The sequence below is a fragment of the Papilio xuthus genome, unplaced genomic scaffold (assembly GCF_000836235.2).
Source record: "Papilio xuthus unplaced genomic scaffold, Pxut_1.1 DF826776.1, whole genome shotgun sequence".
Classification (NCBI taxonomy): domain Eukaryota; kingdom Metazoa; phylum Arthropoda; class Insecta; order Lepidoptera; family Papilionidae; genus Papilio; species Papilio xuthus.
The window spans coordinates 1,344,423-1,372,079 of NW_013531873.1; the positions used below are offsets into that span (position 1 = coordinate 1,344,423).

Sequence of the window (27,657 nt, forward strand, 5' to 3'; positions counted from 1 at the left end):
AACAAATAAAACAACAATACTTTTAGTCATATTGAGGAAATGTACTTTCGTTTATTAAAATTACTTAATTCTCGATAAATAATACGTAAACGGACGTATTCAATAAATACAAAATTAACTGCACAACGCACGGCAGCCATCTTGCCAAACATGACGCAACACAGATAATGTAAAAAAAATTACACGATTCTGCCAACACTCAGAAGACAAAAAAGCTGTACAAGCCGCTGTCAAATTCGGTTTTTATTTCACAGATCTGGCAAAAGTAATTGGTAACATTGAGTCTAAAGATAATTTATAGAGCAGGGGAGTTTCGAAAAAAATGTAATATTAAAAATTACATAATTAAATATTTAGCAAAAAGATTTTTGCGCTGCAAAAAATATATTAATAAAATAATAATAAATATAACCCGCCTACTCTATCTACACGTTTTGACAGCTCGATTTTTTTTTAAATTACAATCCAGCAATAATCGTGGCCGGATCCTCGACGCCTTCCTTAATCTTCCTCAGGAACATGACAGCTTCGCGGCCATCAATTAATCTATGATCATACGTCAACGCGATATACATCATTGGTCGTATAACTACTTGACCATTCAACGCAATAGGCCGTTCAAAAATGCCATGCATACCCAAAATGGCGGACTGCGGTGGATTTATTATAGGTGTACCCATAAGAGATCCGAATACACCGCCATTACTGATTGTAAAAGTACCGCCATCCATTTCTTCGATGGTCAATTTGCCCGTTCTTGCTTTTTCAGCAAGACCTGCAACTGTCAGTTCGATGTCGGAATACGTCATCGTTTGTACATTGCGAATGACGGGCACGACTAAGCCTTTAGGCGTTGCCACCGCGACTGAGATATCGACATAATCACGATAAATAATCTCATTCCCTTCAATAACTGCGTTGACTACTGGTTGGTCTGTCAAAGCATTTGCTGCGGCCTTAACGAAAGGTGACATAAGACCGAGTTTAACTCCATGTTTCTTGGTGAAAGCATCCAAATACTTTTTACGGAACGCCATAATATGAGACATATCTATTTCATTGAACGTAGTCAGCATGGCGTTGGTATTCTGCGCGTCCTTCAAACGTTGTGCGATGCGTTGACGCATCCTGTTCATTTTAACACGCTGTTCAGTTCGTGTTCCGGAGATTTCTTTGCTGTAATCAGCTGGTGGGACTTTAACTGTGGCAGTTTCTATCGCCTGTGCGTGTCTTATAGCTGCTACCGGGATTGAGGAGATAGGTGCGGCAGGTGGGGGTGTCGCCCTTGGTGGAGGAGTTGGTGGTGGTGTGGGGGTAGATGGTGGGGGAGGTGGAGGTGGAGTAGCCGCGGCAGGAGGCGGGGGAGGTGCTTCCGCTTTGGGTGGTTCGGGAGCTGGTGCAGCCGCAGCCTTCTTCGGTGCCTCCCCAGTCACTTCTAACCTAAACAACTTTTGTCCAGCTTTAACCGTATCCCCATCTTTTACGTATAATTCCTTGATAACGCCATGAGTTGGTGCCATCACGGGGATCGCGGTTTTATCGGTTTCAATTTCAAGGACAACTTCATCAGCGGCCACAGCGTCTCCAACTTTCTTGTCTAGCTTGACGTCACCTTCAGATACTGAGTCCGGGAAACCTGGGGTCGAGACATCTTGTTCTTCGTAGAGTGGTCTGGTGAAATGTATGGAAGCGACCTGTTGGTGTGCGGCGAGGATCCTTGCTGGTACCGGTCGCGCCTGACCCAGAGCGCCTAGGGCTTTGGGCACATCGGTGGTGCGATACCGGAGGCTTTGCCCCTGTCTCCGATATAACGTTTGTAAATGTTTCGAGCAGCGTCGCAACATTTTTATTCAAGTTTATTTTACCCTGGAATTAAAAAAAATATATATTAAGACTTATTTTAGAATACAAAGGGCCTTACAATAATGAAGACAATGTTACAAATACATTTTAGCTAAATCATAAGTCAACCTTTGTATACCATGATTTTAACAGCCATAGTGAATTTTTAACAAATCATGGCTATTGAAAACATTATTCTTAAGCTTGTAAAATGAGTACTTGAACAGTAAATCATCAGCTCACTATACGTCCCCACTGAGGGGCTCGAAGCCTACCCTTAAGGGGTGACTAGGCTAGTCAACCACAGTAACCAAGTGCGGCTTGGTTGACTTCACACATTTTGAATTTCTTCCAAAACATGGAATAAGTACATATGTAAATCTAAAATTGAATAACACATCGGTACATATTGGGATTCAAACCCTAGACCGGCTGATTCCAAGTTCAGTGCTTAACCACTGAGCCACTGATGCACTAAACAAATGAATAAATAATAATGATAAAATCTGGTGAAACATAAAACCACTTTGACGTCCATATCCTACACCGGCATTCAAAGGGTTAAAACACATGTTTAACTAAACAGTGTCTTACATATATTTTCCCATACATCATCATCAGCTCACTATACGTCCCCACCGAGGGGCTCAGAGCCTACCCTAAGTTAACGGTGACTAGGCCATAGTCAACCACACTGGCCAAGTGCGGGTTGACTTCACACATATCTTTGAATTTCTTCTCAAACATGTGCAGGTTGCATCACGATGTTTTCCTTCACCGTAAGAAAGTCGGATAAATGTACATATGTAAATAGGAAATGGAAAAACACATTGGTACATGGCGGGATTCGAACCCAGGACCTGCAGATTGTAAGTGCTTGACTCCTGAGTCTACACACATAAAGTCAATTAAATGACATACTTTCTCAATAACAATGCTGTAATAAATCTTTTAATGAAAAAAAACTTCTAACCTTGCAGTCTACAAAATTACCATTTCATCTTTGAAACTGCTCAGATATGCGCAGCATCACAGTTATTTACTTCACCGTAACATTGGTTAAAATACATATGTAAATGAAAAAACACATTGGTAAATACTGGGATTCAAACCCAAGATCTGCAGACAAGTGCTTTAACCTCTGAGTCTGCGGCATTCTTTATCATATGTGTATTTGTTTTGATTTCTGAATGACACTTCAAATTATCTTATCAATGTTTGTTAATAAAAATCTTTTTTTTTTCTATCACTAATAGCAACAATTTATCTATAAGTTATGATGCAATGTAGAAAGTGAACTTGTCAATATGAATGTTACATAATACACCTAAAACTTACTAATATTATAAATGTGTATGTTTAGATCAGTCTTTCCCAAAGTGGACAATAACGCCCCCTTGTGGGCGCTGCAGGTCTCAAGTTGCAGGTTATAGTAAAAGTTTCGTTTAGAATTCTCCGTTAATATACATATATAGGTCACAATAATTAATTAATTTAATTTGAAGTTATAGTTGTTTTTAAATATATGAAAATATGGGGGCGCTAAAAGATATGTATTCTTAAAGTGGGCAGTAGACAAAATAAGTTTGGGAACTACTGGTTTAGATGAATGGATGTTTGTTATAAATTATCTCCAGAATAGCAGACATAGCCTTGATGAACGCATAGGCTAATAATTTAGTTTTTTTAGTTGTGGGCGACAGCTAGTTAATGTATAAATGAATTGTTTTGAAAGTTTATGATAAAATACATCAAAAAACAACAAACAGGATGTAGATGAGATAACATGTTCCATATTATATTAAACTAATGAAAAATAATAAGACCACAATTTTATATTTAAACAATTTTGAATATTAAAGCCTCAATAATTAAATTCCCGCCATGTAACAATTTGTATTTCGATTTCCGATTTACATATGTACATTTATCCGATGTTACGGTGAAGATAAACATTGTGATGCTGCACATATCTGAGAAGAAATTCAAAGATATGTGTGAAGTCAACCTGCAGTTGGCCAGCATGGTTGACTATAACCTAATCACCCTTAACTTAGGATAGGCTCCGAGACCCTCTGTGCGGACTTATAGTGAGCTGATGATGATTGATTAAATAATTTCATATGTACATTTATCTTACTCTTACAGTAAGGGAAATCTTTATGATACCGCACATGTAAGGAAATTCAAAGACATGTGTGAAGTCAACCCGCACTGAGCCAGCATTGACTATTGCCTAGTCACCACCAACTTAGGTAAAGTCATGCTTAACAAGAGAGATTTAAATGAGCCAATACACTCTTTACACTCTATTTTTTATATTAAACATAAACAACTCATCTTAAACTCTTGCTACAAGATGGCTGCTTTATGATATCTCACTATTATGTACAAAAGAATATTAAAAAAAAACATACCATCATGTTTTTCTTTTTATCTTGTACTATTTAAACTAGACACAGCATAAACTTTTCAACTTGAAAATTAAAAAAAATTATCGTGTTAAATGATCTATGTTGACTAAAGCCAGAATAAATATCTGTTAACTCTTACTACTAATAAATTCACATTTTAACTCTTATACATACAAATTTTGTGATATTATATTTGATAAAAAGTAAATAGACAAAATATAACAAGGTCTGTTCATTTTGAAGTAATGAAAAGTAATCATCTGTCATAAAAAGTTTTATTTTAATCAATATTACGAAATATATTTTAAATAAAATTCTCAAATTATTTAATGAATTATTCTTTTATATTATTATTACTTAAATATATAATATTGTGTGTTTAATTGGTAAGAGGAAAATTAAAATTATATCGCAATTGAAAATGCAGGCATAAAATATGAAAGAGGATTTACAAGAAAAGAATAAAATTGACATTTCAGTAATGACAGGTTAGAATGTGGAAGAATCGAATGCGGTAATTATTAATTAAATGAATATAATTATTAATTTAAAGAAGCAATTTAACGAATAATTTGAATCGAAATGTTTATAATTATTGATTAAAATGATGGATTAAGATAAGACACTCAAAAGAAAATGAAGGTTAGATTAAGTTGTAAAAACATTAAAATAATAATTAATGAATATCCCTTACCTTACAGATGTGGTAAACAGCTGATATGTGAGAGTTTTAATAATTTCAGTGAAAAAAATGTTACATAAGCTTTAGTCTCATGACAGATTCGATTCAGCCGTATTAGTTGAAAATCGAGTCTTAATCGATTTTGTAAGTTACAGCATAGCCGGTGCGACACGTACAATTGATACTTCACTTTATTTTGGACGCTGCTGGTTATTTTTGATGTAGCCCAAGTCCTACATTTATCGTAACCTGGTAAATCCTCGCCTTCTATTGAACACCATTAAAATCCAGTTGGTGGCACCTGTCAAGATGGTTGAGTTGAGAACATTGTGACTACGTTCGGAAATTGGCTATGGTATTCACATTCAGATTACATCAAAATAAAATTACATTTTGTAATATACTTTTAGTAAAAAAATAGCAATTTAGTTGTAATTAAATTATTTTGTTTTATACATAAGTAACAGTAAATTTGAATTTTTAATAGTAAAACACTCATTTCTTTACGTGATTCTAGGTAAAAAGTATAAATAATGGATACCAAGCTTTATTTTGTTCAAAAATGGGTATCACTGTATTTCTGGATGAACAAATTAACATAATGGAAATGGTTGTAGTTCTTCTTAAATTGTCTTTGAAGGAAGCAGATAGAAGTGGATTAAAGTTTTGACTGTTTTCAGACGACATCTCACCCTCTAGCTGTTTATACTCTGTGGCTGCTCGCTTCAAGAGAATTTGTCAACGGAATTATTGGCATGTATGAAATTCGCATTTCCGAAAACATTTACGTAAAAACATGATATCAGCTTTATCTAAAAAAAGAGACCACAACAAAAAGAGAACTCAGTTACCAAGAAAAAAAGTCGTCGACATTATTTAATAAGTAAATAGAGCCGAGAAAAAAGTCTACGCCGATGTTTACATAGAAAGAAACCCAAGTCGTGTTTATAATTTTATTGCGATAAAAAACAAGCCACAAAATTGCACAAATCAATCACAAATCACGCGCACATCAAATATATAAGAAAAAATTGCCACCTAGTTCCGTTACGACAATGTATAAAATGTTTGAATTCTCCTGAAACTGACAAAGACCAGACAGTCTAAAAAAAGCACAATCTGCTTCTTTGTTTTCTTCCTAATTTCTATTTTGGACAAAGCTTTCTTAGACTTTTCAAACTTCGATATAAGTGCAAATATTAACAACAATTCATATATAAATCAAAATAAATATAAGCAGTGCTATCATAAAAACTAAATTGCATTGTGCAAAAAATATATACACATTTTTGGTGAAAATAATACTTTGAAATACTTAACTTTAAATATACGCCTTAATTAAAACAGCTGGCGTTTTGATATCATTTTTAGTTTTTAAAGCGTATAATTTTTAAAAAGAAAATATATCAAGGTCAATAAACATCTCAAACAATTACAAATAATAAATTCTGCCAAATTTACAAATGTATTCGTTCAATGGAAAAAATATACTCGCGATTTTACTAATTAAAGTATGTGGAGATTTCATTGTAATTTACTTAACAATAATCGACGTTCCGAGGTGTAATGTAACATGTTACAAAACGAGATTTCATGCCGTAACATTACCGTAATAAGTACCCCGTAACACTTATTCAGGGTGTGTGTAACATTACACCTCGTAACGTCGGTCAGTATCTAGTTTTAGAATGTCAGAGAAAAATTTGTTTGAATTTTTCTATTTTGTCAAGAATTAAAACTAAAAATTTAAAACAATTGTAAATATTTTTTTTTATAAATAAACAATTTAAAACATTGTAAACAAAAAATATTAAATATAGCCTCATATATTAAAAACATTTTTAAAACTAAATCACTTGTGTAAATTGGTGAAAGTCGAAAATGTTCGTTTTTGTCGTTCAATAAGTCGTTTATACATATTTGTACTCATATTCGAAATTTATAAATATTTTTTTACGTGAATTGTTTAATAAATAAATATTTAAAACTTATTTTTGTTCGACTAAATTAAGGAATGTATACAAAAATTAACTTCGAATATTTTAACAACAACCTTACAACAGAAATCAAATCCCTGCCGACACTTAAGTTGCAAGCGTGAATAGCTGCAGCAATTTAAAAACTGGAAAATATCACCCGCCAAGTCAAATGTCAAAGTGAAGTTACAAAAAAATGAAACCATTTTAAAAGTCATAGATTATACTTTGTCAGACTAGACTCGATTTAAAAAAAAATAGGAAACTTCGACAAAACAAATAATTTTCTTTAAAATTATTGCACAAACTTGTACTGCATAACGAACACACCAAATCTTTTTTAAAAAACAATTCAAATACAATTTGAATTTAGAATCTTATTCGACCTCTTTAACGGCTCGCTTTTCGACACGCCTTTGGTCATCTACCTGAAAAAAATATACTATTATCTTACGAATATTATAAATGTGAATGTTTAGATGGATGTTTGTTAAAGGTATCTCCAGAACTGCTACGTGGATCTTGATGAAATTTGTTACATACATAGAAAATACTCTGAAAGAACGCATACGCTAATTAAGCTTTTTTCACAATTCCGCAAAAACTGAAAAGTGCTTCTCTAAGATATTACTAAAAACACCTGTAGAGAAAACATTTTTTTTTAGTTTAGTAGTGAATTTTCTATAAAGTGGTTACATAAAAACTATCACTGATATTTTAAAAGGTTTGGTTTTCTTATGCTTGTGTTACCAATAGGTATCAGGTCTACTCTGACAGGTCCACATGTCAAACCTGATTTGTTCGTAATACAAGTCATAGTATTACTAGTTCTGATTGTACACTACTGCCAATTTATTTACCGACTAGTAAGTTCTAATGGTACTACTAACTATAGTGGTAATACCAATTCTATTGGTAATACTTATTCTATTGGTAATACCAGTACTAGTGGTAATACTATTCATAGCGTCACCACTAGTAGTATACTTACATCGGGCTCTCCCAGCAGTGTACTAGCGAGGTACGGGGCGCGCAGCACACCGCGCCAATACAGCTTTTCGAGCGGCCGGTTGACAGACCAGCCGGCGCAGCGCACGCCGCGCGACCTCCAGTACTGCACCTCGCTACTGTAATGCATTTAATAAAAATATATAATATAAAATATCATATAATATACACATAGAGCACATAATAAATTATACATCTAGATATAAAAGTTGTCCCCAAGTTATTAATGTGTGTACTACAGTTATCATAGTTTGTAACATGTGTTAAATAGTTACTAAAGTGTATACAATAACATCGTGCACCTCCTTATAACGGATATAACTTAGTTACTATCACGTGTACAGTCACTATAGTTACTAACGAGTGTACAACAAAATCATGTACCTGGTCATAACAGTTATAGTTACTAACGCGTATGGAATACTTACTGACTGGTGTACAATAACTTCGTTCACGTGTCACATACATCAGATATACCATAGTTACTAAAATGTGTACTACAGTTACTAACGGGTGTACAATATCCTTGTGCAGTAACACCGCGCTGACACCGCACCAGCGCGCGCAAAGTCGCCAAGCGCGCGCGTGTACCCAATCCGCCAACCGCAGCGCACCCTGTACCAGCATGTTACCACCGAACCTGCCCCATAAACATTGTTATAATACAAGAATAATCAACCATAGACATTTTTTTTATTTTTATCTTCATACCTAGGATTGCTAGGTCCATTCTCAGCGTCATAGTCCTGCGCGCTAAAACAATAAGGACGGTAGCTCATCGCGCCTACAATCTTAGGATTTTTGTGCCTAATCTGTAAAAAGGAATAAAGTACTAAACATTATTTTTTTAAACATTAGATACAGGTCGTTTTACTAATATTATAAATGCGAATGTTTTGATGAATGGATGTTTGTTTGAAATTCTCTTCAGAACGTTGATTGGATCTCGATGAAATTAAGCATGCATATAGAACATAGTCTGGACGAACACATATTTTTTACTCCCCCGCAGACGGAGTCGCGGCCCACATGTAGTAAAATATAAAAAAATAGGAATTTCCCAAAAAACATACCCTATATAAAACAAAAGGATTGAAGCTTGTAACCACAGCACGTTGGTGCAATGTCGGCTGGTCAGAAAACGCCTTCACAATACCTTCCACCACCTAAAGATATTTAAAATGTAACATTTAAAGATAAAAAACGAGCAAACGGACAGCGAGGTTAGACAAACTGCATTCGCTACGATTCCATAACGAACTTCAATAATGTATAGAACGGACAATAACTTTGGATAAGTCACGTGTTTGTCGCGCCTCAGTTCCATACAATTTTGAAGTTGAAAAGCCAACCTTTGAATTGAAACGCACTTTGTCTAACCTCTCTGAATTCACCGTAATAGCGAAGCGAGTCCATAGACATCCGCAATTGCAGATACGTTGTCTACATCTAATCGACGATGGATGGGACACACAGAAAGAAAACCCTTTCTTATGAATTTTCTCTTTCGTAAAATCCAATGCCCCTTCCCATCCTTTTCTTACAAGAGTGGGAAGGGAAAGAGGCCTTAAATTAGGCCACAGACAGACTTATCACTGTACTTGGATGAATTCCCACTTGAGGTATGTGTTGTGTGGTCGCGTTATTGCAATGGACGAGGCACTGAATGGAACAGATGTTAATGTCTACCACTGTAATTAGCTGAAATAGCGAGGCGACCGCTGCCCACAGACATACGCAATAATTGTATATGCGTTGCCTACCTTTAATCGCCGGAGGAGAGGATACACAGAAAGAAAATATTTTCCCTTCCTATGCATCCTCTCATCCGGAAAGTCCACTTCCACTTCCTATCCTTTCCTTATAAAAAAAAGTGTGGGAAGGGAAAGAGGACTAAATGAGGCCTCCGGGACGCACACTCATCAGATTGTACTTGGAATTGCTTCCACTTGACGCCTGTCTTCTGTGAGATGGTGGTATTTCACCGGGAGAGCCGGGCTAATTCGTGCGAAGATGTTAAAGCGGGCTCTACCACTGTTAAAGCATATTCTATGTCTATTATTATACATATGTTATGACAGAACTGCAACATGTTCCGCCTCAGTTTTAATATACTGTTATCTCACTAATATTATAAATGTGAATGTTTAGATGGATGTCTGTTACAAGGTATCTCTAGAACTGCGGCATAGATGTAGAACATAGTCTGGAAGTACACATAAGTAAGTTTTTTTTTTATTTGAGCAGACGGAGTCATATACAGTCAGAGTCGAATAAATCACCTCTTTGTCTTCACCCTTGACATCAATTATGACTCTAACATCATTAGCCAGGAGGTATTTGAGTGCGTCATCCAACAAACATAGGTGCACCTCTTTAAACTGTTGCCTGAAAACAAAGTTATATAAATCTTTATTTCATGCCAATCCTGAAACTTCACTTTAGAGAATTTCTGGTAAAATATTTTATCTAGCATAAAATTAGTTACAATATTACTATAATTCATAAAATAACTGAAAAAGTGAAATTATGTAATGGCCGCAGAGTTGCATTCAGAGCCTAAGTTAAGTGACTACGCCATAGTTGATGCTGGGATTTTGAAGGTTGACTTCACACATATCTTTCAATTTTTTCAGAGAAACATATATCTGCATAGAACAGCTCTATGTTTTCCTTCATCATAAAAACGTCGGATAAAATGTACATATGTAAATAACAAATTGAGACAAATTGGTATGTACATGGCAGGATTTAAACCCAGGATCTGCAGATTACAGGTCAAGTGTTTAACCACTGCGCCATCCACACTCGGTGGGATAGAAGGAGGTATAATTATTTCCGTACCTGTTTGGATGATTAGCTCCAATATCAATATTCTTGATCTCATCCCAATCCATAACATGGACATTGTTTATCTCCGTACCGGTTAATCGACCCAATCCCTCATCATGCAGGAGCACCAAATGACCATCCCGAGACGACCTGACATCCAGCTCCACAAAGTTACAATCTCTATCTACGCACTGGAATAATATTAAAAATTGTATTTATTATGATGTCCTTTTCTTGGCTATAATACAGTAAAAAAAAACTTAACAGTAGTCTGTAGCAGTATTAGCTAATGCTCAAATGGAGACCACATAGAAACAGGCGAAAATGGAAGTATTTACGCGTTACGTCTGCCTAAAGCCAAATTTTAGTTCTTTTGCTTATCCAACTACTTTTTATAAAGAAAAGAAGGCAATTAGATTTTGTGCACATAATATAGTCAGAGTATTTATAAATTAATGGTTTAAAAAGAAAACTTACGTATTTAAAAGCCTGCATAGTGTTTTCTGGAGCATCTAAGCTCGCCCCTCTATGGGCGATACATTTTACCACTTTTTCTGGATGTAATTCACTTTCCTTACTCCACGGATCAGGTCCAAATATCTGTGCGACATTAGTAGGGTCTGCCTTTTTTAATCTTGTTATAAAATACGCCGTGATTCCAAGTATCCCAACATCAAGACCGATCGGTAGCACTGTGTGTAATACCAAAATAAATGTATAAATAAATGAAATAACATAATAAACACTGTGGTATATAAATTTTAGGACGACGATGAACATATTTCTATTCCTATTTACTACATTTAATGAAAATCTATGTTATGATTTTCAAAAATAAATAAATACAATCCAGGACCGGGAAGGTGGGGCTCAAACTGACAGTTGCGTTCCAATTTTCACTAAGTAACCTTAATTGATTTCCTAATTTCGTAAAACGATGACGACATCTTAACTAAACAATGAATACAGAGAATTACATTAAAAAAATAATATAATCTTACTCTTAATAAACATGTTTTATAAGGAATTGTTTTGAGAACAAATAAAATAAGAAATCTTTCAAAAAACCTATCGTTGATTATACTTCTTAATATTCAAGATGCTTATGCAATACTACAATACGAACGAAAAATTATTTACAAAGATAAATGAGAGAGCCATAATTATTTGTTGCAATAGAGTTTGTTGGTTAAAACTTTTTTACGTGTGTAGCGTTAGACGCTAAGCATAGCAACGAAGTCGCTTTTTAAAGTAACAATGATCGTTTTCAGGAGCAGAAAAAAATATAATAATTGAATGAATATAGGAAGTATCGTCGGATAAAATAAAACTCGATTATAGGCTCAATACATTAATTATTTTAAGATCTTTTAAAATGCAACCTAGATTTAAAATCAACCACAAACCACATAAGTATAACATCAACAATATATCGAATTATGAAAAGCGCCGTCTCAACAACTGTGAGAACGCTGGCTCCAACAAATAATGCCGTTGTCCCACCGAGTGAAGCTGTGAATTAAAAACGAAATACATCTTCAATCTGGCTGCATGTCCTCTAAGCTTTTGTCTTTACTGTAAAATTTATATAAAAAGCAACCCATTTTTTTACAAAGCCAGTGCTCTTTTAAAATCAAATTAAAATTTTCGCTCAGACATCGACGTTACAAAACAATCAACGAACCGAACAAATCTTCCAGACTAAAGATGACGTCTCTATGCAGCCTGAATCTGGGCGACATTAGATTATATCTCGCTATTGCCTTTGGATCCTCTTCTTCGGTCTCATTACTAATTCCATGACAAAAAATAAATAAAACCTTATTTTATGACACTAACAATGATTTCCACCAACATCACATTAAAATAGAAACCTCTTTGGACGAATACCAATACGTAATATCATACTTGGTCTTGGTGATACGAGTCCAATCAATCTTAGGAAAACCTCGTCAATTTCTCCTTGGCCTTTACACCTGCGTATTATCTATATTATTCAGTTACAATTAAGTGCATCCATATGCCTTTTTTTTATTTTTACAAAGCAAAAACGCCAATATGACGTCATCAGAGAAGGAAGAAAGGTTGTCTTTTTCAGTAATGCCTGGTTTACATTATGCCAGTACAGTAGGATAGTAGCGCACAAAACCAGCGCTGGCATACAACTGGCATAATGTTAACATTACCGGGCACTGTGCGGAAACAGACCATGTGAGGCCAGCGCTACTGTCCTATTGTACGGGCATAATGTAAACTAGGCATAATAATACCGCGTACGTGACGTCTAACCTACAAAATAAATTTTAAAAAAATCTTACCGAACAAGGACCTTTTTTGTGTGAGAATAGTAGTTGAGTTCGGAACATTGGGGTAGACAAGAGCACTTTGCAAGATTTTTGGGCAAATTGATGAGTATTTCGACGTTCCTGCCGATGCAAGCCATCCCGTGCGCATCGCACACGTCGCCATCTTGTTTTATCACAAAATGGTCGTTCAACGAAATTTATATTTTAAAAGTTTTAAATTTTAATAATAAAAAATAACACTATTGCTATATATTTTTTTACAGATGAAATTTAGCTTTGGTTAATAATTTAAATTCATAAAATATGTGCGACAGTTTGACAAAATGACGTTTGATTGTTTGGTATTTTTTTTTCAAGTGTCAACTTTTATTGGTTCAAAATTAAAGAAGGTTAAGGAACGAAATAGTTTAACTATCGTTGTAACACAACTATCAGCGGACTTTTACGTATGGATGTTTGTTTGAAGGTATCTCCAGAATGTCTTCATGTATCTGCATGAAATTTGGCAATGATGTAGAACATAGTCTAGAAGAGCATATAGGCTACTAATTAAGTTTTTTAATCCTGCGCGGACGGAGTTGCGACAGCTATTAAACTTAAAGTGAACATTTAATGGAGAGTTATATTCAGAATTAGCTTTCGATTCATAAATAGCTGTCCGATTCTCAGAGCTACTCAATATGCTCACAAAATTTCATGAGAATCGGTGAAGCCGTTTCGGAGGAGTATGGGAACGAAAATTGTGATACGAGAATTTTATATATAAGATTAAGCATCTATATCACCTCCTTTAATATGGAAATAAGGGCGACATCCGCAAAACATGATCGCCATACGATTGCGACAATGCATCTGACATAGACCAAAACTGTATGCCTGTAAAAGAAAACGTGAATTACTTATTTTAAAAAAAAGTTATAAATTTGCAATTTTACACAGCTACATTCCCTGAACTCTATAAATGGATTGGCTAAAAGACGTCGTATTTTGTGCCTATATGATTTTCACCATTTTGGCACTGATGGTAGCGATTTGTAGTGGCGAGAATTCGAACTAATAATCGGAACGAAACAAGAGCTGTCATTTCCAAGCAATGGGCTATCCATTTATCTTGATAAATGTTATATAAGAGATGGCACACTATAGATGCGGCGTATATTTTATTTTCGATTTAATTTTTTAAATTCTCACTTCATATTTAATCTCGTATACCTTTATAGAGTTGCTAAGCCATTCATCGGGGTAACGACATCGTCTCTGTTCAGGAGTTAAGGTCTTCACACGTGATGCAGCTTGAATTTCCACGACCTGACGATAATGGCATAATTTATAATTCCTTTTTTTAATACTCTATTTCAATACTACGTTGTTAAGTAGTCAGGAATCAAAGCTAACTAATTAATATAGATTAATACTGTTATTTCGTTTCGTAAATAACTTTAATGAGACATTATAATAAATTAATTAGAAGCGACTAAACTCATGTAAGATCAGGTGACGGCATCCACTAGTTTCGGATCCGTCGGGAGTCCATCTTCAGGACGAATCGTTACTTAGGATTCTTCGCGGTCGGGCCTGCCTCTCTCGTAGCCGCAATGCGAAACCGACGGGTTCGAACCGGTTATACGTTTTTTTTTTATAATAGAAGCGGGCAAACGAGCAGCGGGAACACCGAGGTGTTCAACGACGCCCATGGACATCAGCAATACCAGAGGAACCGCAGATGCGTTGCCCCGGCCTTTTAGGTGGTGATAAGCTCGCTTCTTGAAGAACCCTAAGTGATAGCGGTTTGGAAATACCGCCGAGGACAGACCGTTCCACAATGCTGCTGTGCGAGGCAAGAAGTTTCGCGCAAACCGCACGGTTGTGGATTGAGAGCCATCGAGATGGTGTGGATGGAACGTGAGTTAAGATGTTCTTAATTAATTTATAAATCGATTTTAAATCTATTTTGTGACTTTTAATACATTAAAATGATTATATTTTTTACTATTATCATGTACTTGTCTAAAAAGTAACAATATTTACTTTATAATCTATGTGTAACTCTTCATTTGGCATAACTTCTCCTGTCGGATTAGATATCGCTGTAGCTATATCGAAGGGCGAATGCACGAAGTACTGTAAATTCAAAAGTAATTATAATTTCTAATGATATTTAAAAAACGAACTCGCGACTCCGTTTACGTTGAATTAAAAACAAACTTAATAAGTACCTTATGTGTTCTTCCAGACTATGTTCTATATGTATGACAAATTTCATTAAAATCCGTTGAGCCGTTCCGGAGATACCTTCAAACAAACATCAAAAACATCCATCTATCTAAACAATCGCATTTATAATATTAGTAAGACGTAAGATTTGGTCAGGCTGGATCAATTTTGATTAGTCTTTGGCGTATAATTCGTTACATGTACCTTGAAACCTCCTTTTTAATCTGTTCTATCATCAGCAATGTGACTTCATAGTCGTAGACAAAAGCCAGTAATGTTACTAATATTATAAATGCGAATGTTTGTATGGATGTTTGTTAGAAGATATCTCCAGAACGGCTGCATGGATCACACTGAAATTTGACATAGATGTAGAACATTGTCTAGACGAACACATAGACATTTTTTTTATTTTTAATTCGGCGAGGACGGAGTTTCTTCAGTTAGCAACAATTTATAACTTACTCTTGCAACATTAGACGCTGTATTTATCATGAGGTAACACTGTCCACTATGGTAATGACATTTAAGTAATTCTTGCTGTATCCATTCATCTTCCTGTCGCAGAAATTGATATTCCGCGTACACAGAATTCAGTGTGTGACAGAGACCTTCTTCTGTCATGACCTGTATCCATTGGACCTAAGAATAAATACTGTTAGGTAGAAAATCCGATGCCGGTATATCGGCGCAACACTTGCCTTATTAAAACGTCAACGTTTATGTCCCCTCACTAATCATTCTGACACTTGACTTGGTAATGAAAACGCGCCATTCGCGACAAAGAATTCCAACTAGTAATGTCTAATATTATCCATTAAACGTTATCCAAAGTTTATCGATGAGAACTAAGTTACAAGTTGCTGATTAATCCGATCCAAAAGTGTAGCTTATTAGCTCACTATACATCCCCACTGAGGGTCTCGGAGTCTACCCTAAGTTATCTAGTTAATAGTCAATGCTTGCCCGGTTAATGACTTCACACATATCTTTGAATTTCTTCACAGATATGTGCATCATGATGTTTTCCTTCACCGTAACGTCAGATAAACGTACATATATAACGTACATAGATTTAACCAAGACTAACTCCTTAAGTAGCCATGCTATAAATAGTATTTATGGCTTAATATATTCCTAAATATTTATCAACGCAAAACAATAACCAAACAAGTACAAGGGAGCCGACACATAATATAATGACAATTGCAACACCTGGTCCTTACGCGGCACTCATCTGTGGTAAATAAACAATGCCCATTTATGGCATAGTCAGTATGTAAAAGATAAGAGAAATGGTGTTTAGACATTTAAAATGATTAATAGATTACACTGGTGTTCATATTGTTATGTTATTATACGCAGATTTAAAATATTTAAGCGTGTTAAGCGTCAATAGCCTAATGGTTAAGGGTACGGATTTCCGATCACGAGGTCGGGGGTTCGAATCCCGACATTTATTTATTTATTTATTTATTTTAATTGGTACACAAAACAGCTTAACACCATTTACATATTAAAATAAATGATTGACATTCGACTATTGTAAACCATATCCTAGCATAAGCATAGAGCTTAGTTGGAATGGTACAAGAAATATTAGTAAATTTACACAAAAAATCTGCTAATATTTAAAAAAAAAAATTTTTGCAAATTATGACCTGTGTATAAAGTGGTCTCAAACTTTTGGCCGACAGTGTAACTAGGACCTGTATATTACAAGTCAAACCCTGAGCGACTGATACGACGCTTCATTTTTTTTTAATGGCGACAGCTGTTATACCTTTTTGTTAATCTGTGATACGTTGACATCAAGTGTCACGTTGGGATATACCGCGCGCGCCAATTTCAATAAATCCACATCCTTCACGGTATCATCGCTTTGGTATTTCCAAAAGTTTTGTAAATTAGTTCTAAATGATACATCAGCCACTTGCTCGATAAAACCGTAATAGTATTGGAAGAGGTCTAAATTTGTATATTCAGTTATGTTCCAAATTCTGAAAAAAAATATTATTTTTTTATATTTTTTTTTTATATCATAAGGTGGCAAACGAGCGAGCGGCCACCCGTAATCGCTGAAATAGCGAAGTGACCGTTGCCCATAGACGTACGCAATTGCATATGCGTTGCCTACCTTTAATCGACGGAGGAGAGGATGCAGAAAGAAAATATCTTCCCTTTCCTTGCATCCTCTCATCCGGAAAGTCCACTTCCACTTCTTTCTTTAAAAAGAAAAGGATGGGAAGGAAAGAGGACTAAATTAGGCCTCCGGGACGCACACTCATCAGACGAAACGCGGAATTGCTTCCACTTCACGCGTGTCTTCTGTGTGGTCGTGGTATTTCACCGGGCGAGCCGGGCCGATTCGTGCGAAGATTTTAAAGCGGGCTCTACCACTGTTAAAATTTTTTGTTTGCATGAAAAAGACTTTCGTTGACTAAATTCGATCCTAACAGTAAACTTTATGATCACTTTCGCGGTTAGCGCGAATTCGTAGCACAGGAAAAAGAACATGCCGGTACACATCAGCTATCTTCCCGCCAAAGTTCTATCAAAATCGGTACAGCCGGAGATTACACGGAACAATCGCTGCCTTGCAAACAGTATATGTATGTCTGACAAAAATTAAAAAAAAATCTATTTCTGTGCAATTGCGGCTGTATATGGGCGGCGATCACCATTTCGATTCAATTTGAACGTCCGTTTCCTCGTTTGCCGCCTTATAATATAAAAAAAAACTATCCAACTGGCCTGACTTGTCAAATTTATCGTATTCGTATTCGTATTTTACCTCTCTATCTCATTTCGCGCGAGTTCTGGATTCACCCGCTCCTGGAAGCAGACAGTGATTGCGGGGAAAGTGGACCACCAGCCGCGGTAGTCGCGTTGCAGGGAAACCACGACTGGCTCCGAACTGTACCTTGAAAACTGATTTAAACCGCAATAGACCGCGCCGGCGAATGCGCTCAACGTTAGCACGAACCAGAGTAACCTGGAATAGTTAGTAATTTAAAACTCAATAATTGAATGAACAGAATTAGTTATTTAAAATCTAGTCAAAACTTATAGTCGCCAAGCCATCGTCAAGAAATAAATCTACATTAGGCTAGGTTGTATGTAAGCGCCGATTTCGAGCTCCACTGGCCTACTGAGTTGGCCTGGTCTAAACGGGGCATAAAGTAATGACCTACGATTGTATTAAAAAAAAGTAAACGATAAAAACATTTCACTAAAAACAAAAGAGTATTTACTAATCATCCAATTAAGAATAATACTGGCCACTAATCATTGTGAGAAAAAATAAATAAAAAAAATAAGCTTCAAAATATTAGGAAGACGTCAAAAATTTATTGTTAAAATTATGTGAATGTAATAAAAAAGATTATTGCTTTGAAAAAAATACCTTTCTAAAGGGTGTAAATTCCGTGTGACAGTATGCTTGAGGCCGTGTAAAGTCGTCTCCTTGCTGAATCTCGCGTAGACCGCATAGGCCGGCGCTATGGATGACTTAGTTGACTCGATATACGAGTTCATTAAAGTTCGCCAGCTCAATATTGTGGTAATCGTCTTTCTGTCCATCTGACATTTATTAAAAAAAATGATAAAACTAGATATTAGCGAATGTATATTAAATTATCATAAAAATTACTTTTAAACTGAAAATGTCTTTATTTGCATTTTCAAAGGTTTTGGAAGGGTAGTAATTTCAAAGAAAAAGATAAAATTGTTTCACACTTTATAAAAGTACCAGGTATATACTATTAGTATATAGTTACATTTAAAAAAAAAGACCCAGTTTATTTTATTCAAATGAACATAAATTTCACTTTTTAATTTATTTTTTAAATATAAAATGTTCTTAACCTAATGTAATCTATGAGATCATTTCCTATCGGTAGAATTTTTTTTTTTACATCAGTGTCGATTTGAAAAAGTACAGGTTCGTTCACCCGTAATATAAGGTAGGCGCCGAGCCCCTCAGTGGGGACGTATAGTGCGCTGATGATATATATATATACAGGTGCGTTACCTTTAACAAATATCTTTGTAACATTAAAAAGAAAATGCAACGGATATAATATTTGTTATGAAATGTTGTACTTTGGATGGATACATTTTTTAACGATAGAATTAATCGTATTTTAATAACAGATTGCTTTTAAATATAATGACAATACGATGAAAAAGTTATGCTTGTCATAAACATTTATCTTACTAATAAATGAGAATGTATGGATGGATGGATGTTTTATTAATTATCCAAACAGCTGCATAGATCTGTTTGAAAGGTTGGCCGTACTGATGTAGAACACAGTCTGGAAGAACACATAGGCTACTAATTAAGTTTTTTATTTAATCCCGTGTAGATGGAGTCGCAGGCGACAGTTAGTGGCCATTAAGGTTATTTAAAAGCATTTTACGTTTGATTATTATTGTTTCATTTAACTTTGGTCTAATGGAGAACAATTTAGGGAATAATGCATTTTATTGTAACGTCTAATGGCTTCTTAATTGGAGTTTAACACGTTGACCGCCACGTCAGCCATCGGTGGCTGACACTAGATTTTCTATTTATGATGTTTGACGCTCAGTGACATTTGAACTGTAATTAACTGATTTGTCGCAAAAAGAATAACGGCCACGAACACATTTCGAAGAAATTTTATCTGAGCGGGCTAAGCGGTAAGAAAAGCGAAATAGACTTTGCCGCGTAACGTGTTGAAAAGCCTATAGGTATGACGTTAAAAGTGTAAACTATTTTGTACTGCGATCGGAAACACAGGCCCTTTAATACCAGTATAAGCGGCGCTCTTGGCCTAAACGGTATTGTCTTAGAAATACGCGTGGCGCTCAACGTGTTTAGTATTTTTTTTTAACTCCACGCGGACGGAGTGGCGCGCGACAGCTAGCTAATGTTCTCGTATTTTTGATTCCTCAGATTGTCGCACTTCTTAGTATTGTGTACGTGATGTACCAGTACAGAAGATTAATCTTCAAATGTTATTACGACGGCTTTGATGATGATGATTACGGGGACTACAGACCACGGCTTTCAAGATCTCGCTCTAGGTTGACTTTTTTAATATAAGGCAAACGAGCAGGCGACCTATTCACCGCAATAGCGAACGCTTCCCATAGATATCTGTAATTGCCGATGCCTACCTTTGATCGGAGAAAGGGACGTACTGAAAGAGAATATTTCGCCTTCCTATGCATCCATCAAATCTTTATACGAAAAGGAAGGGAATGGAAAGTGGACTAAAACTAGGTCTCCAGCACTTATCAGATGAAACGTGGATTTACTTCCTTTTGACGCCTTCTTTTTGATTCTTTTTCTTTTAAATCATCCAAGACGGTTATAAATAGCAGCGGGAATACCAAGGTGTTGCCACCTTCTGTTATGAAAAAAAAAAGTTTTATATCAGTGACAAGTCATATTTGTGACAATCAAATAAGGAACTACGCTCCTAAATTTTCATATTATTTCGCAAATCAATTTATGGTTTTATATTTTTTTTATTTTCTTTTTTAGATCTTACTCAAGATCAAGGTCCAGGCCGAGGTCGACAAGTAGTTATAGAAACTATAAGTTGGATGATTCAAAAAATACCCGCCGCGGCAGAAAGTCTCAGAGACGCGGCCATAATTATAATGATTAATTCGTTTTGTTATTTCTCTTTAAATTAATAGTCTATAAATAATGTTTCGAATAAATAAAATCGATATCCATCAAATTTGTGTTTTAATAAAGGAGATGAATTTCTAACAATATAATGAAATTAGACTACCGTGATACTTTTTAAAAGGGCAAAGGGCCAGGGCTTCTTATAATAATTGAACACGCCCATTAACATTCACGTAGTGACCGTCGGTGGCTCAAGTCTTGGGTTCGAATCCCGCCAGGTACTAATGTGTATTTCGATTTCCGATTTACATATGTACATTTATCCGACGTTCTTATGGTTAAGGAAAACATCGTGATGCTGCACATATTTGAGAAATTCAAAGATATGTGTGAAGTCAACCAACCCGCACTTGGCCAGCGTGGTTGACTATGGCCTAATCACCCTTAACTTAGGGTAGGCTCTGAGCCCCTCGGTGGGGACGTATAGTGAGCTGATGGATTAATATTCACAATACATTAAAAAAAGCACAATGAAAGAATGACATGAATATTTTGGTATATTTAAAATGTTTAAAGGAAAAATTCAACGTCAAATCAAACGTCAACCGTCACGTCTTTGACATATGTCATGAATCTTAATCCTTCTAAATGAAGAAGTTGCCTCTTTTTGTTTCTTTTTATATGTTTACTTTCAGTATTTTAGTTAACTTCATTAGTTAGTATAACCACAATTAGTATTACCGTATTTTGAAAACAAATAATCAATATAATTCAAGTTCTATTAAGGTTTTTCAAATAATGGGCGACGAGTCTTCGTGTGATGTTATTTATGTTGCACCTGATGGATCTCAATCATTTGTAGAAAACCCTGGTATGTAAAATTTAGTAATATTAAAAAAAAAAGATACCGCATAACCTATAATTAAAGATAATTACTGTGATGATTGTAAGTTTTACGCATCTCGTCTGATAAATGCGTGCTTTAGACAAAATTTAGTCTTTTACCTCTTCCCATCCTTTGGCAAAGGTAGGGAATCATCTTTTTTGTCCATTTTAGGTTAACAATGCATCTGCAACTTTCTATCATTATTCAGATGTATATATATTCAGGGCAAGGGTTACTTCACTATTTTAGTGATCTCAAATAGCTGTTCACTTGTTTGTATTACAAACATAAAAGAAAGATTGTCTAATGGTTGCTTTTAAATCATTATATCAGTGGTAGAGCCCGCTTTAACATCTTTACATGAATTGGCCAGCTTGCTAGGTGCAATACCACAACCACACCAATGACATGCCTCAAGTGGAAGCAATTACAACTATAATCTGATGAGTGTGCATCCCGGAGGCCCAATTTTAGTCCTTTTTCCTTATAATAGAAAGGCTGGAAAATGGAAGTGGATTTTCCAGATGAGTTGGTGCATGGGTAGGGAAATATTATTTTTCTGTACATCATCTGTTATTCAAAGGTAGGCAATGAATTTGTAATTGTGTATGTCTATGGGCAATGGTCGCTTTATTATTTCACCTATTTCAGGCTTGCAGGTTTGCCGCCTTGTGATATAAAAAAAAATCTCTTTATTTTCAGACAGACCAATAATGAAACTATTTGAAAAACTTATAGGTAACGATACAAAACAAAATACAGTATTAACAAACGCGGAAATTGTAAATATATTAAGCAAGGAGTTTGACGTGGACGTGGAGAAAGTGAATTTATTTGAAATAGAGATATTTATAAACATAATAAAGAAATATCTGAAAGATTGGCCTGAATGGGATAAATTTGAAAAGGATATTATGATATTGGAATCGCAACAGAATAAGGAAGATATAGAAAATATTAAATTTAAAAATTATTTAACATTAAAAAACTATTTACATAGAAAATTGGATGTTGTTAAATTTTTATTACCACCATATCTAAATGAATTGCCACAGATGAAAAAAGTTAAAAATAACTCGGACAATAAAGATTCGGATGATGAGATAATTGTGATGGAAGTTTGCGCTACAAAAGCCCAATTAAATAATCTTATATTAAGACATCCTATACATAATAATTATATTTTCAATTTGGAAGAACCGCAGGATGATAATTCCCTTTTAATACCATTAAAAGCTATTTTACATTGGAATGGTATTAACGTAATAGCAAAATTAAAATGGTCATCGTCAGAAATGTTGTTACTCAAATATAAAAATATTCACAAAACGAAATACACTTTAGTTAATAAAAAATTACCGATTCAACCGAATAACATTGAAAATATAACAAAATGGCAAATAAAATGTAAAAATCATAATAAAATTAATATATTAATAAAAGATTTACTACAAAAGTTTTTTGATTATTCAATACAAGGTATTTCTACACCCCATAGTACTATATACCAAATTATATATGAAGATTTGAAAATATTAACGAAAGATATGCCATCATATTTAAACATGCCAGTTGAATTGAGAAAAAACTTATGTAAATATAATTATATAAGATATATGTATAAAGATGTGTCAGAATCGATAGCGGAAAATGGAGAAAATTACGATTTACAATTGCAAGAGACGGCAACACCAATGTGTTACTTGAATATAGATTTACATAAGACAAAAAATACAAAAGACTATGTTAAATTGGAATGTAATATATGCAAGATGGAATTCAAAGGGAAGGATATACAATATGTCATTGAACAACACTTTAGTGCGTACCATATTGTAGAACCAGATTGGCAGTGTCTTAACTGTAATACAAGAATGTCTGCTAGAGATCTTGCACTAATTAACTGGGAACACACATGTACGGTAAAACGTAATAATATATTGCAAAATGTATATAAATAAACTAGCTGTCACCCGCGACTCCGTCTGTGCGGGATTAAAAATAGATGTTGGGCGATTCTCAGAGCTACTCAATATGCTCACAATTCTCATGAGAATCGGTCAAGCCGTTTCGGAGGAGTATGGGAACGAAAATTGTGACACGAGAATTTTATATATAGGATAAAGAATTAAGAAAACAATTGATAGTTATAAAAGTGCATTGTAGGTACAGAGGTTAAGCACTTTCAAGTCCTGGGTTTGTATCCCAATGTGTTTTTACATGTGTACATTTATCTGATGTTACGGTGAAGGGAAACATTGTGATGCTGCATTTTAAGTAATTCAAAGATATGTGTGAAGTCATGCACTGGGTCAGTATTGACTATGGCTTAGTTAACTTAGGGTAGGCTTCGAACCCTTCAGTAGGGACGTATAATAAGCTGGTAAATTATGAAATTATCTGAATGAAGTGGTTATCGAGCGAGCGTCGGTGTCTCAGTGGTCAAGCACTTGACTTGCAATCTGCAGGTCCTGGGTTCGAATCCGGGCATGTACCAATGTGTATTTCGATTTCCGATTTACATATGTACATTTATCCGACGTTCTTACGGTGAAGGAAAACATCGTGATGCTGCACATATCTGAGAAGAAATTCAAAGATATGTGTGAAGTCAACCCGCACTTGGCCAGCGTGGTTGACCTTATCACCCTTAAATTAGGGTAGGCTCCGAGACCTTCGGTGGGGACGTATAGTGAGCTGATGATGATGATGACGTGGTTATATCTGTTATAGATCAACAAGGATATTTAATCTAGTGGACATAAGTTAAACTATACTGTCAAAGCTCACTTGCGCCCTCATGTCAATGTCAAAAAGTCTCACAGCGACCTTTTCGTACTGTTGTCATGTGTTTTAACGGATATTTTGGTCTCAGAAACTCACAGTGAATCTGTTGTCTATGTTTAGATGGATGGATGTTTGTTTGATTTCTGGAACGGCTTAACGGATTTTGATGAAATATGGCATAGATTTAGGACATGGCCTGACAGACCATATAGGTTACTGATAAAGTTTTATTTAATTCCGGAAGGAGTCGGAGGCGACAGCTAGTATTTAATGTACAAATGGTATTGACAAATATTTAGAAAAATAAGTATTGTTAACTGTATATTGTATTTTTTCTAAATTGTTTTAAAATTAATATGCAATAAGTGTGAAATGGAATATTTTGTGTGAAAACCTTGATGTTATGTTTATTTTTAAATAAAGAAAGTAACAATTATTTGAATATTTTTATAACACCTCTCCCTTCTTTTTCTCTTTTTTATTTAAGGAAAAACTAGCTAATAGCTATGTCTAGTGGTTATTACAAGTAACTTTGATTTAGGCAGTGTTCAGTCTGTAATGAGGCTGACATTTTAAAAATTTTCATTATATAAGTAGTCAAAAAAATACTATGTATTTAAACCTTGGCGAAAATATATAAAGAAAATCAAAAAGCTACGATTGCAACAATAATCGGATTACCAATGTCCATATTTTTTTTAATATCGTAAGGTGGCAAACGAGCGAGCGGCCACTTGAAATAGCGAAGTGACTGTTGCCTATAGACATACACAATTGCATATGCGTTACCTACCTTTAATCGACGGAGGAGAGGCTGCACAGGAAGAATATATTTTCCCTTTCCATGCATCCTCTCATCCGGAAAGTCCACTTTCCATCCTTTCCTTATAAGAAAAAGGGTGGGAAGGAAAAGAGGATTAAATTAGGCCTCCGGGACGCACACTCTTCAGACGAAACGCGGAATTACTTCCAATTTACGCCTGGCTTCTGTGTGGTCGTGGTATTTCACCGGGCGAGCAGGGACAATTCGTAATGTCGTAGTCGTATTGTGTAATTAAAAATATTTAAATTGTTTGTGGTTCTTTGTTTTGATCATTTGTGTTATCTTAACTGTCAATGTCAATATTATCTCTTGAAAACTGATAAACGTGACGTTCGTAAATAACGAAAAATACGTTATTTACGAACGTCGTAATCCACATAAATTAAAACATAAATTAATAAATAAAAAATTAGGTTTAAATACACATAAAAATATAAAATTAAATCAAAATATATTTATCAGAGAATTCCAAAAAAAATATCAAAATCAGAAATACTGCAATATTTTGAGGATTTGAATTTTGATAATTCAAAATTTAAAACTGCGTATTACGGTATTATAGAGGATGATTTAAAAAAATACCAAATATTTTAGAAATTCCTTGTAGTTATAAAAGATATTTAAGCAAATATAATTTTGTAAGATATTTATATAGTTATGTTCCATTAGAAAATGATACAAGTGAATATGACAATTAGAAGAGATAATTTCTCCTATGTGCGAATTTAATATAAATATTACAGATACAAACACATCCTGTACATTTGAAAATTCTAACCAAATAGTTTGTACTGAATGTCATTTGACATTTAGAGGTTATGAACTTATTTTACAAATAAAGCATTTTAATGAAATGCATTATGAAGATCGTGATTGGATCTGTATGAATTGTAACAAGTCATTAATAAGTTGTGATTGGAATCATGAATGTAATTAATTGTAGCAATTATCGGAAAGTACCTGTCGCCCGCGACTCCATCCGCGTGGATATATAAAAAAAAACTTAATTAGTGTAGCCTATGTGTTCTCTCAGACTATGTTTTATATGTATGCCAAATTTAATCGAGATCCGTTCAGCCGTTCTAGAGATATCTTCAAACACCCATCCATCCATATCACATCCATCTAAACATTCGCTTTTATAATGTTAGTAAGTTAAATAAAAAGCAGCTCTTCAAGGCATAAATTCGAAAAAATGAATAAATAGTATGCTATGTCCGTCTCCTGGCTCTAAGCTACCTTCTCACCAATTTTCAGGCATATCGGTAAAGTCGTTCTTGAGTTATAAATAGTGTAACTAACACGACTTTCTTTTATATATATATATATAGATTCTGCTATAATTAGCATTGCCAGGTGATCAGATAAAGCCAATATGTAGGCTTTTTGTTAGGATTCTTACATTTGGTACCTATTTTTAAACATCATTATTTGGAATCTTATGGCGCGAATGGCTCGCTTTCGTTACCACGTCAAGTGTCAGATTAATTAGTGAGGGGACATTTTAGTACGGCTAGTGTTGCGCCAATAAATCGGCACATTGTCAGATTTTCTTCCTAACACTATTAATACTGAGAAAAAAATCCTCAATAATGTAGTTTGTCTTTCTACCCAAATGTCAGGCTAAACTGGCTATTGGTTTGGTGACGTGGCAACCGTAAGCTATACTGATATTATAAATGCGAATGTTTAGATTGATGGATGTTTGTTTGAACGTATCTCCAAAACGGCTGAACAAATGTGTGTGAAATTTGGCATACATATAGATTATAGATTGCATTTTTACCCTTGATTAAGGGTTGAAGGCTGTTGAATAATAATTAGAACAAAGTCTAGGCTCACATAGGCTACTAATAATGTTTTTTTTTTAATTCCGCGCGAACGGAGTTGTCGTTGACAGCTCCTAATTCATAACCAAAGACTTATGTAAGTATCAAAACCGTGTGATTTTTCTTGATTAATGGTTTTTAGTACTTTTTATTTGACTGAAATATTATTCTAGGATTTATTTACTACATTATCAAAATGATTTAAGACTGAAATGGTTTCATGATATAAACTTAGCCATAAACAAAATTGAAATTTTTTATGATTTGTTTTCTTTCTGTGTATACAGAGTATAAATTATAGTTGCCATTTTTTGAATTTATAATTTGTTTTGTCTATTTTATGATATTGTTGAATTTATTAATAAATGTTTTTAATCAATAGTATTAAGTCTAAAATGAAAAGGATTAAATGTTTTTCAATTTGTTTTA

General features: G+C 34.7%; 3 protein-coding genes across 7 annotated transcripts; 1 reads left to right on the forward strand and 2 right to left on the reverse strand.

Moving 5' to 3' along the window:
* Positions 1 to 20: 20 nt before the first annotated feature.
* LOC106122833 (dihydrolipoyllysine-residue succinyltransferase component of 2-oxoglutarate dehydrogenase complex, mitochondrial) lies at positions 21 to 5,236 on the reverse strand. Of its 4 annotated transcripts, none has more exons than XM_013318952.1 (2): positions 5,129 to 5,236; positions 21 to 1,866 (listed from the first exon to the last, which is right to left on the reverse strand). In XM_013318952.1, the coding sequence occupies exon 2, from the start codon at positions 1,842 to 1,844 to the stop codon at positions 459 to 461; it is 1,386 nt and encodes a 461-aa protein (XP_013174406.1). In that variant the 5' UTR covers positions 1,845 to 1,866; positions 5,129 to 5,236; the 3' UTR covers positions 21 to 458. The 4 variants fall into 4 exon arrangements, with proteins under 4 accessions (XP_013174406.1, XP_013174404.1, XP_013174405.1 ...); XM_013318950.1 differs by having other exon boundaries at positions 4,951 to 5,232; XM_013318951.1 differs by having other exon boundaries at positions 5,115 to 5,231.
* Positions 5,237 to 6,989: 1,753 nt separating this feature from the next.
* Positions 6,990 to 13,402, reverse strand: LOC106122834 (glycerophosphodiester phosphodiesterase 1). 2 transcript variants are annotated; one of them, XM_013318954.1, is made up of 9 exons: positions 13,073 to 13,402; positions 11,232 to 11,446; positions 10,767 to 10,945; positions 10,205 to 10,310; positions 8,996 to 9,088; positions 8,634 to 8,734; positions 8,434 to 8,562; positions 7,906 to 8,041; positions 6,990 to 7,338 (listed from the first exon to the last, which is right to left on the reverse strand). In XM_013318954.1, the coding sequence occupies exons 1-9, from the start codon at positions 13,221 to 13,223 to the stop codon at positions 7,267 to 7,269; spliced, it is 1,182 nt and encodes a 393-aa protein (XP_013174408.1). In that variant the 5' UTR covers positions 13,224 to 13,402; the 3' UTR covers positions 6,990 to 7,266. The 2 variants fall into 2 exon arrangements, with proteins under 2 accessions (XP_013174408.1, XP_013174409.1); XM_013318955.1 differs by having other exon boundaries at positions 6,990 to 7,342; positions 13,073 to 13,401.
* An 8,121-nt stretch (positions 13,403 to 21,523) lies between these two features.
* LOC106122756 (uncharacterized) lies at positions 21,524 to 23,171 on the forward strand (the record flags this gene model as incomplete). Its single annotated transcript, XM_013318843.1, has 2 exons — positions 21,524 to 21,774; positions 22,492 to 23,171. Coding segments are annotated over exons 1-2 (753 nt in total), but the record flags the coding sequence as incomplete, so codon positions are not given.
* Positions 23,172 to 27,657: the final 4,486 nt, after the last annotated feature.